Source organism: Kogia breviceps, chromosome 1 (assembly GCF_026419965.1).
Source record: "Kogia breviceps isolate mKogBre1 chromosome 1, mKogBre1 haplotype 1, whole genome shotgun sequence".
NCBI lineage: Eukaryota > Metazoa > Chordata > Mammalia > Artiodactyla > Physeteridae > Kogia > Kogia breviceps.
Window position 1 is genome coordinate 35,395,484 of NC_081310.1, and position 12,122 is coordinate 35,407,605.

The following is a 12,122-nucleotide window of genomic DNA, read 5'->3' on the forward strand; positions in this document are numbered from 1 at the left end:
CCTATCATATATTTTAGAAGTGGTATTTTTCACTTCAATATTCATATTATATATTGTATAAGTACATAGTTAAAATTTTAAATGTTTCTTTTCTAGCTAAATATAAAGCTATTTTGTACTTCAGTTCTCAAAAATAAGACAAAGTTAAAATATTTTGTTTCCTTCTACTCCCTTCTACTTTTCAACTTCCAAGTTTACTTCTTGATAGAGAATGGTCTCTATCAAGAGAAAAAAAAGAAATTTGAAGAATATATGCAAAAAAGAAGAATTAATGGTAAGCAAAGAAATTATTAAAAAATTAGTTAACTAAATGTGTATTTTCTATAAAATAATAACAAAACTGAATATTTTAGTTAGAAAATACCCACTTCCCTGTGTTATCCCAGGAGACCTCTGGAAATTTAGAGTGTGAGAGAGGGAGAAGTTTTTATTCTTGTACTTTGGGGCCAGACAGATTCCTTTGAATACCCTGAACTGGGAAAGACAGGTAATTTAATCTCTGCTACATTATAATAACCATCAACAACCTCTAGCTCATATTGGGAAGGTTCCCGCAAGTTTCTTTTCTATACACAGGTGAGGCCATTGATGCTCTCCAAAAAGCCCCATTTCTATGTTGCAGAGCTATAATTTCCAGAAGCCACTTGTTCAAGACATAGTCTTCTTGACTTACCAATTTCAGTTTTTGGTCACCCATTTGGTCCTAATTCTTCATTGACTTTATCTGGTTGGTTCTCAACCCACCATCACACCTGACTGCTCTTTACACCTTTCCTTTGGTCTCTGGTATCATGATTCAGCACTTGGCTTTGGTCTCCTGTCCAGCTAGGAGAGATAGTCATGGGGAATAGTAAAACCATGGAATATTTCAATGTGCTCTTTCAAGTATATATCTAAGAACACAAAAATTATATGAGTGATGATCAGTGCATGTAGCTGGACTAAATTCATGCTAGTAGCCAAGAGTTGCCTTTCCCCATAGACAAAAATTATTAATAAACCATTGTATATCTACAAAGAGAAGTGAGAACTTTACTCCTAAGTAGCAAGATCAACTCACACACTTGCAATAATGAAGAGGGAAGGTTTCTGCCTTCATTTATTTTCCTGGTATCTGACAGGACATGGCTTAGTTAAGGTTGCTGACTACCTTTCTATTACTCTGATTCAAGCAGAAATTCCTTTGGAGATCCACCAAAAACATTACTGTAACATACATGGCAAAGGAAGGAAGCAGTTGATGCAATTTGGAGGCTATATTACATAGTTTTGCAGTGTAAGTGTAGGAACTCTGGGTCACTGCTTTGGTGAATAACTTTTTAAATTGCTTTAAGGTAGAAAAAGACTTCTTAGAAAGTCTTATTCATTTTATTCATTAGAAACTAGAGAGATTTTTATTCTATGCCTTATAGATAAAATTGTCCCAAGGTGGGGTGGGAGACAGTTGCTCCATGCTTATTTGAGTTAGGTGCAAGGAATTCCATAACTTTTCCAAGTGTTTTTCCTGAAATACCACTGTTTTGTATCCTGAGTCTTGTCTAAACCATATTAAAATGAGTCATTAGGCCACTTAAAACTTTTATGTACTTGAACCTAGAAATTGACTCACAATTTTACTGGGAGCTCCTGCCTTAGGGATACTTGACTGAGGGTTTCACTTCTTTGCCCTCTATTGTCGTTCATATGCCTTTCATTTCTGTATAAATCCAATTCCATGATTTGGAATTAGTAAGAAAGGTTTTTGAAAAACAGTCTCCAAAATGACTGATCATATTTGCGCAATGCTTATTGTTTATGCATCATGTTCTTCTAAAAGGGTTATTGTTTTCTTTCAAACAATGTTTCCTTTAGATAAGGTTTCAATTTAGCTTCAGTGCCCAAAGCTGTCCTGACTTAAGTGTTTTTAAGGGAGAACATTTATAAACTTAGGTTTATTTGCATTTTATGTATTGTTCTTAAAAAGCCATATGGGCATATAATTAAATCTTTCTTAAATTATTCACAGTGTTCAGATTATAGCCTATATATAAGTCTCTTCCATCTTGCAGCAGTTTATAAAGTAGCCAACAAACTCCACTATTGATTTTGCATCAATATTGGTAAACTTTTTTGGAATTTAAATTTACTCACAGTAATTAATAGCCATTAATAACTCGATCTCTTTTTCTTTTTCTTTTTCTTTTTTTTTTTGCGGTACATGGGCCTCTCACTGTTGTGGCCTCTCCCGTTGCGGAACACAGGCTCCGGACGCGCAGGCTCAGTGGCCATGGCTCACGGGCCCAGCTGCTCCACGGCATGTGGGATCTTCCCAGACCGGGGCACGAACCCGTGTCCCCTGCATCGGCAGGCGGACTCTCAACCACTGCGCCACCAGGGAAGGCCCTCTTTTTCTTTTTTAAATAACCAGATTCTGCAATACTTTGGTGGATGCAAAACCAAACAGATTAGGTCTGTCTCTTGGCTGGGTGACCTTCTGTGTCACTGATCCAACCTTTAAAGGCAGTCAGGTTTCTCACCTGGGATCCTTGGATGAATTTCAGAGGGTATTCTATGAATGTCTTAAAATTCAGTGCAAATATTTCCTATGTGAGAGTGTGTATGGATTTTCACTTAACTTTTACCAAAAGAGTTTTTGTGGTATAGTGGATCAGCGTAGTACAGTGGGCTCTAGAGTCGGATCATCTGGATTTGTATCCCAACCCACCACTAGACTGTGTGACTCTGAACAAGTTACTTAACCTTACTCTGCTTCAATATTCTCAAAATTGCAGAAATAATCTTATAGGCCTGCTATGTGGATTAAATGTGAGGATTTTATGGGCATGTGAAGCCCATGATACAGTGGTAGGTACTTAGTAAGCACTCACTAAATGTTAGTCATTACCATCATGTTCTCAAAGGAATTTGTAACCACCAGAGTTAAGAACAACTGATCTAGGCATTTTAGAATTATACTTAAAGAAAAGAATCTGTTCCTGAGTTGAAAAGTCTCACTAAAACATAATTCTAATAAAATATGCATTTGTAAAACATAGAGATGCATATTCATAATTAGAAAGACCTCATAAATAGCTCTGAAAATGTGGAAGGCCAATTTGTGTTGTTTTCCAGGGGAGCAAAAGCATCTACCTGATCCTGGGTGAGCTCCCAGATGAATCACTTTCAGTCTGCTCCTGGCTGCTGCACCATCCAAGCTTGTCTTGAAACCCTGAAATAAACTTCCAGGGTGAGAGCTTACATTGTGACTAAATTTGTTGATGCTTTCTCAGCATTTTCATTTTCAATTAGCACAGAAGTCAAAAGTTACAAAAGCAACGAGATTATGCATCTTTTAATGAAAGATAAAACAACAATATAAACATTCACAAATTTACAGAGAAGGGATCTACTTTAATACATTTGGAGTAAAAGGTGTTTCATTTAAATATGGTATAAAAATAAATGCGAGAAACATTAACCAAGAATATACAGACAATAGACAAAGACATAAGCTTGTTTCTGACTGATATATTGGTGAAATGAAACTTTCTGTGATAATTTATTTGATAAATGTGAAGCTGTATGTATACTTATTGATATATGCTTTTTTTCCTTTTACAATTCTTCCAGTTTGTGACTGAATTTTTAGTGAACTGTGTGTCTAGAAGAAGCTTTAAGATAGAGAGAAAGGGGGGAAAAAGATTTACTTCACTTGAATCGTTAAAAAAGGAAAAGACACAGATCCAGGTTAGTACAAGGAGGAAGTTAGCAGACATTTTGAAATGGAGGCATCGAGATGGTAGAGTCCCTTGGAGATGGCAGTGCCTTAATGTACACAAAGAAAGAACAATTCAGGTCCTTTGCTCATGCAACATCTTGGTCTAATGTCCTCTGCTGCAGGTAACAACAAAGAACTACAAAGTATATGCAATGACTCCAGTTCACTTTCATGCTACAAGATGATCCTTTTAATAAGACTGAACGAGGCTTGTTAACCTCTTTGACGTGAGAGATTTCCCCTGAGAAAAAAATATAAACAAGAAAAAAAAAAACAATATGATCACTGAAAACCTGCTTATGAGTAGCATCTATTTATTGTAGCTGATTTTGCGCAAGGGTCAAAATGACCCTTTAGGTGCATCTTAATTCAAACTTCATGACCAAGTTCCCTCCCTCCCTCCACCAACACATCAAACAAAATGATCCTCCCTTCTTCCATCTTTCCACCCCTCCCACCCACTTCCTCCCCACTGCAAACAGACTGATGGGTTCACAGCACAAATCAGCAAATCATAAAACAGGTCCAAAATGTACCACTGAGGCTTAGCGATGATGCAACACCTAGGTTTGCAACTGGTTATAAACATGTTACAACAAACTGTAGGAAGCTGCTCTGCAATGTGAATGCATTGTTGTTCAACTGCTGAAATTAGTGTTGCATTTATAAATATCTAGGTATGCAGAGGGTATGATTTAATTAAATAAAATGATTTTTGAGGGTGAGATTGCTGGAAACTCAAGGTTGAGTCTATCCCCTATCCTATATGGTAATGGAAAAACAAACAACCAGTGCCAATTATACATCTAAAGATAAAAGTCTATTTGTTTTGTACTTCAAACTGTAGACACCTTCCTTTTTCATTTGATTTCTTCCAACCCCAATCCCAGAAAAATCCCATATATTCTGATTATAAATTTTATGTTAATAACTACTATACATATTCATTTTTTGAAAACCTTGATAACCAAAACTGTCCCTGTAAATTACAAATACTCTAGAGAGGTAAGAAATTTTAAATTTCTGATCAGAATAGCAGATCATTAATTGGTTTTCTGTTTTATCCCTCTTTGTATGTTCTAGTATAAAAATAGATGGAATTTGTACTTCTCAGAGGATAAAATAATAATGGAAAATCAAAAGATTTTTTAAGAAATATAATATTTAGTAATAACTTAGTCATAGCAATAGTCTTGATTTACCACCTAATGTGGCTCAGAGTTTGATAAATGGGTGGTGTGGTTTGGGGAGAGAAATCATCATTCATGACCATATTTTGGGAAAAGAATGATATATTTAAGAAATTATTAATAATTACAAAATCAAGCTTTCTTTACATACTGTACAGTAACTGAAAGGCCTTTTTGTATACTTGAACAGCAGTGATGAAAACGAAGCATCATTCTCTTTTAATTGGAGAAAAGGTTCAAAACTTAGTTTGTAGCAACTGATAGTAAAAGATCCAAAGTTTAGCAAAGATCTTTCCCACTTAGCTATGCTCTAATCACTCTATGGGAAGAAAAATATGAAAGAAAATGCAGATTTTTAACAGGACACCCTACTGTACATTGGCCTTATAAACAAAATATGCTTTGTTTCTTCTTGCCACCACTTCTGTACCTGTTTCCTCATTCATACAATGGGGATAATAGTAGTACCTATTTTTAAAGCTTGTTGTGAAGAATAATACAAGTAAATTACTTAAAACTGTTCTCAGAACATTCTGTGTACTCAGTTTATGTTACCTATTACCTTATTATATTATTACTATTATTATTATTATTATTTCTCATTAGGACACTGAGACCCAAAGCCACAATTCTGACTCTGAGAAGAGCAGAAAATTTCTCATGAATTGGAAGCTGAAATTATACTACTTTTAACACTCCAAACCTGAGCAATAGGTTAATCAAATAATGTTGGAATAGAAAAACTGCTTTTCTATACTTGAAGACTATATTATTTCATATATTTACTACTGTTTTATGTTATTAACGTGTGCATATATATTCATTCTGAAGTTAACGTATTTTTAAAAAGTGGTTACTGTTTCTAATGCCATTTGTGGGATGGAGAGAACCATATACTGGTTGAAGCATAAGAGTGAATTCTTACACAGTTGAGGAGGAGAATAAAGATGTTAATATAAAACTATTTATTTTAAAACTACAGATTAATGTAATTTCATTCAAACTATTGGGAAGATGAATAGCATAGTTACATTGAAATAGGAAGCCATTTGCAACTCAGAGTCATTTTTCATTTGGATGGGTGGAAACTGTGTCATCTTTGTAAATGTAACAAATAGCGACATTGTTCTCTTTCTAATTTTTCCCCCAAATATCCTTGAAGCTATTAGTATTTTTCCTGGTATAGGCTTCATTAAAAGTGGGGGGGGGGTAAAAGTTTAGCTTGATAAGCTGTTGTCCCAGGAGATAATTTAAAAACACTCATTCATGGAATGAGGCCCACAGTAAACCTCGGGTTTGTGATAATAAGAAAACAGATGAACAGAAATGGGAGAACACATGTATACATCTTAACATAGCCACACAATGAAACACTTGTGAGATATGGGCTCACCAAATATGTAATAAGGGTATTTGTTTTGTGTATTGAGACAATTAAAAGGCAAATTTGGGTATAACTAATAGTAAAAAGAACTTAAGTGCCCCACTCAGGGGTCAAAGTAAATACCATGGACACCCAAGTGAGTCATCTAAATTTGAAGACTTATATTACTTGGATCTATCTGTAAGCCCTGTGCAAATCTTGCCTTTTTCACATACTGGAAAGAAAAATACCTAGGTGCTCTCTAGAGCACAAAGAAATACCAGTTGCTCACTCTACTGGAAAATCTTAAAAAGAACACTAATCCTTTCTTGTGGGTAGGAAAGAATATACTTGCACATCAGATATTTTGTAACAATCCTTTATCAGTGTGGTTCCTTGGAGGCTGTATGAAAGCACCTTAAAAGATAATCTTGCTAATTATCTTTTCATAGTTTATCTAAGTTGAAGAATCTGGGAAATTTTCTGGTTTTTTTTTTGGAAATTTCATAGTTAAGTTCTAAAAATCTTAATTCTAGAAACTAAAAGGGCTAAAAATCCCTTACCAATAGCAGTTTTTACAAAATTGCTTACAACTGAATTCCATATGAATAATAATTATTTTTAACTAAATGGCTACATTTGTGTTATATGATTTATATCTTTTCTTGTTAGATTCTAAAGGAAAAGAATTTGAAAAAGAATAGATACATGTAATGTATAACTGAATCACTTTGCTGTACACCTGAGACTAACAGACCATTGCTAATCAACTATACTCCAATATAAAATAAAATTTTAAAAAAATAAAGGAAATAGATTATATTGTAAATGGAAATCCATAGAGAAAGACAAAGACAGAAACTCAAAACAAAACAAAATAAAAACTCAAGATCCTATGAGATTTTGTAATATCTAGTTAATGGACAGTATGCTAGCAAAAGAAGCACATGATCAATTTTAGGACAAAATTAACCTGATTTTAACTGGCACTTAAGTGAAGACAGAGCCTCTGGCTAATCTACAATACAGCTACCACATAAACAAAGAAGGTTTTCTAGTGTCTCAAAATTTCATCTCCACCAAACCAATTCCTTCCTATCTTAAACGTTGCATAGAGATTTTGTTATATTAGGAAAATAAAACTCCCCCAAACAAAATTACCTATTGCTGGTTCTTCGCCTTCTCAAGTTAACTATCAAAAATTATGAATTTCACCTGATTTTTAACATCTTTCTTGGTCTTAAAGTGATAACATAAAGTTGACAAAGAGCTGTGAGCCAGTAGAAATGGACGTAAAGGTCAGGCTCTTAGCTCCAGTCTGAGAGCCTTGAGATGGAGGCAAATTTCCACACTCCTTTCCTGCAGACACTAATCCATAAAGGAAGTAGAGAGAAGCTATATTTGCTTGAGTGACCAACTATTTGTTTTATTACTGTCATAAAAACATACAGCAGTCTTTCTGAGTCTACAGGACACTAAACAAACCAACAATAAAGGAAGGGATAGATTTTTAGAAGATAGGCATGAAAGAGCTTAAAGAGAAGAATAGGAAATTATCAGCATCTTTTGGATTAAAAAAATGTTAACATCTTAACTCTTATAATTCCTACTTGTGTGTTTCTTATCATTGCCTCCTAGTGTTTCCCATATGTTGCTGTAGACTTAGAAGTATATTCTAGAATGCCATGTAGGCTCCAGAGGCCACAGTGAGAGGCTGGGACCAAGAGAGGGCAAATCTTGTCATTGACTTTCTACTGGTGTATATGACCCAGTTGTCTAACCTGTGCTCAGCCCCACAGCTGTGTAATAAAAAGAGCTGACTGGTGGTGATGAGATGCTGTTGGAATAGAGATAGGACATGTATGCTCTTAAAACAGGTTGAACTAAAGGATGTTATCTGTTTACTCTTTTACTCTCATACTGAAAATTGCCCTGGTTTCACTTAAAAAATATAAATGTCTTTGCCTGGGTTTCAAAATCCTTCATAACCTGGTTTCCCTGGCCTTTCAAACTACCTACTGTCACTCCACAGAATGGTTCTTTGGCTGGCTTTTGCACCTGTTACTCTCTCAGCTCAGGTTCTACTCACTCTTCAGTTAAACTTCTAACTCAGGTTTTGGCTGAAGTCTTCCAATTGCCCCTTAAGTTCTTCTGCAGTTTCCCTCTCTGGACTCTTTGCCAGTACTTGTACATTTTTTGTACATGCTATTTTGTATAATTCTCTAAGTTACCTGGCTTAGTGAAGCAATTGATACCTGTTAAACAATATTAATAATACAGAAGTCCCCAAGTATGTGCTTGCTTTGCATGAGCTGAGTTCCTTGGCTGGAAACCACATTTTAAGAATAAGCTTCTAGAAACCAGGGTAATGAGATTCAAATGTATTGGGACAAGTAACTTTTATCTTGGGGGAGGAGAGGCAAGGTAGGATGAGAAATGGGAGCACTTGGTCACACACCCTATTAAATAATTAACTGATGGAATTTGGGTCTTTTCAACTCTTATTTTGCCCTGGTTGTTCATATCAATGAAACTAACCAGGAATGTGTTAAGAAGGAATTGAACTAGGCTAGGGGTTTGGAAAGATCTTCCCTGCTTTAAATGAAACCAAGCATCCTAGGTTGATTTGCAGGTGAGTTTACAGAATCACCGTGAATAATTTTAGCAAAACTGAAAAGTGTGAGTTTCTAGACAATTAAAGAAAGCTCAATTATTGAGATTTAAGAAAGAACGGAAAAAAGAAAGAAAAAGAAAGGAAGGAAAGGAGGAAGAAAGAAAGGAAGGGTATTCTGTAGCTAGTTTGGAGGCTGGTATATTTAATGTTGAATGCTGGAAAAAATTCCGTTATTATGTACTTAAAAGAGATGGTTTATGAATATATTTTATGTAAGCACTTATTACTAGCTCCCTGTGTGGTTTGAGATAGAAAAAGTAAAGCCAAATACTTTCATTTCCTTAGTTAAGAATATTTTCCTGAAATAAAAAGTGTATATCCATTAGAGAAAATGAGGAAAACATGGAAAAATATAAAGAAATAAACTTTACCCAAAATACAGTTATTTACATGATAATATATTATTTTACTTTTTATACAAAAATATTATTTTATTTTATTCTTTTACAAAACTGATATTATACTGTGCATAGTATTATGGCTTATTATAAGTAACTTGCTTATTAAAATGATCCTATTTTGATCAATTACCCATGTAACATATATTTCTTCTAAAACAATGTTTTGTTGAAATTCATGACGTTAGTGGGAAAGGAAATCAATTTAGAAAGATGCTACCAACATTAAGGAAAAAAATTACATATCATAGAATAGATCAAAATATATCAGGGTGCATTGCACATAATAAGGGAATGTATTGTTTCTGAAATGTTATTTTAGTACTACACACATAGAAATGTACACAAGTACAGTTTATATATACATACACACACAAACACTCACAAACATATGTATTACTATGTCATATGTGGGTGGCAATAAAAAAACATGAAAGTCAATGCTTTGAAATCTAATATTTAATAGCTGCGTCAGGTTGATATACCTTGATGCATTTAATGAATTAACTATTGTTGTATATACAGATTGTGTCAGTTTTGGCAGTTACATGATGCAATGAATATTCTTGTTTGTGTGTAAACATCGGAGTTTTGTTAGAATTAAATTATTAACGTTGAATTACTGATTGAAAGTGAGAGAAGATTTTTGACACGTTCTGTAAAGTTCTATTCGAGAAAGTGATTAGCAATTCATATACCTATTAACAATATATGAAATCATCAGTTTTCTTATCCTAGATATGATTATTTTAAAAACTAACCTATTTGAAGGAAAAAAAAATTTTTTTGCTTTTTGAATTAAACTTGGTTATTACATAGATTTTATTTTTGATTTCTTATATATTTATTATTTGTATTTCCTCTGTTAAAACTGTTCAAGACCTTTGCTCATTTTTCTAATGATGTACTGCTCTTCTGATTATTTTTTTGCTAAGAACTCCCCATATAAACCATATTAGATCTTTGTCATGTACACGCTCATTTGCTCATTTTTAAAAAGAGTTTACCAGACTTGAGGACAGGAAGTTGCTTTAAACAAAGGTTCCTGGACTAAGTAAGGCATTTAGCAGTCTTTCATGATATCTCTGTGGATGACACAGAAAAAGGTGAGGTTCATAACTAAATAAACAACTATCTTCAAGGTGTGCTAATTTTTGGAGTAGTGGAACTCTGTCTTCCTCTCTGTACTTTATGGCATTTAATCAATAATTTGCATGATTAAACTGATGGAATTCTGCTAAAATGAATGTATGATGCCAATTTGCTAATCTTAGTTAAAAAACAGGGTAACAAAGAGATAATCCAAAAAATTATGTGAGGCTATAACTTACAAGATAAAACTTAATGGAAAGAAGGATAAAGAACCAAACTTACATGAAAATTAATAAACAAACAATAAACCAAAAATCTAGCAGCAAAAGAGAAGATTGAGGAGACGTAATCTGAGCTCACAAGAAAAAAAATTCTAGATTAAAAAAAAATTTAAGCCCCAAATGACCCTACAATTTGATATGGCTGCTGTGACTGGGAACTGGGGTGGGGAAGCTGATACAATGCTCGGACTGAATTGTAAAAGTTATATATGTTCTTTCTTTCCTATTGGGCAGATGATATTTCCAATCTATGCTGGTTCGGTTACTTCTCAAGTATTGTGTTCAGTTATCAGTTTTGGAGGACTACTGATTAACTGGGGTGGATATAGGAGGTGAGCAATTAAGGTGGTGAAAGAACATGAGATTATTGAATGCGAAAACATTAGAAGCCCACTTTCCCAATGCAAGGTTCACTCAGATTTAATTTGATGGCAAGTTTATTAAGTCTTGTTAAGTGTTCAGCTTAGTTTTCATAAAAATATCTTTTTCCTTTCATACTCAAATTTCAGCAGCTTATATGACATTTAAATAAATTATGTAATTACTATAAGTTCAATTATGGTAAACAGCTATGGGAACAAACACAATTGACTCATCCATGTAATTCAAATGCTGCTTGCAAAAATGTGTGAGCACAACTGAAGAGTAGCCTCTCAGATGTGACACTAGGTATGCCCTTGGCATCTATCAGTGGGGAGAGTGGAGGGAATCTGTTAGGCTAGGGCGGTGGTTTTCAAAGTGTGGTCTCTAAACTGGTAGTATCAGTATCACTTGAGAATTATTAAAAAATTTAAATTCTTGGATCTTACCAGAAAACTACTTAATTAGCCTTTCTGAGAGGTGAGGTCTAGCTATCTGTGTTATGAGAAGTTCTCCAAATGATTCTGCTGCAGCTAAAGTGAGGAAGTGAGAACCACTGATCTTTGGTAAGGAGAAGTCAGGCTGCTACCTAGATCATGGTTCTTAAACTGAATTCTGAAGCGCTTGTAAACAGTGAGAGAGAGAGAGAGAGAGAGATTCTAACCCAGTTTATCTGGGATAAGGTCAAGGAATCTGCATTTTCTAAGTCCCTGGTTATTTTGAGATATGGGATATGGATAGTTGAGCCATATAGAAAAATGGTGAACTAAAGTTTAACTAATGGAAATAAAAACAAAACTTGAGAGGAGATATAATTACAACTTCAAGTAATTCAACAGATGTCTAGATCTACTGGAATGTTTGTATTATGCTGCCTAGCTCCACGAGACAGAACTAGGGTCAATACTCTGAAGTTACAAAAAAGTAGATTATTCTGAAAATAAGGAATGAAATTCTAAAAACTGGAATTGACTACTCCTGCGTTCTAAAGGTACCACATCTCTGGA

The 12,122-nt window shown here is 34.3% G+C and overlaps 1 protein-coding gene across 8 annotated transcripts in view; it reads right to left on the reverse strand.

Annotated features, from left to right (window-relative positions):
• Nucleotides 1–380: 380 nt before the first annotated feature.
• RGS7 (regulator of G protein signaling 7) overlaps nucleotides 381–12,122 on the reverse strand; it is a 521,214-nt gene continuing 509,472 nt past the window's right edge. For 3 of the 8 annotated variants that reach the window (XM_067030622.1, XM_067030618.1, XM_067030629.1), the window contains one exon: nucleotides 3,306–3,998. Coding sequence is in view for 3 of the 8 variants with exons in the window: in XM_067030620.1 (XP_066886721.1) it covers nucleotides 3,948–3,998 (51 nt within the window). In the remaining 5 variants the exon portion in view is untranslated. Of the gene's footprint in view, nucleotides 826–2,190; nucleotides 3,999–12,122 lie in introns of those variants that run through there. The other 5 variants (XM_067030613.1, XM_067030620.1, XR_010839973.1 and 2 more) reach the window with 4 other exon arrangements.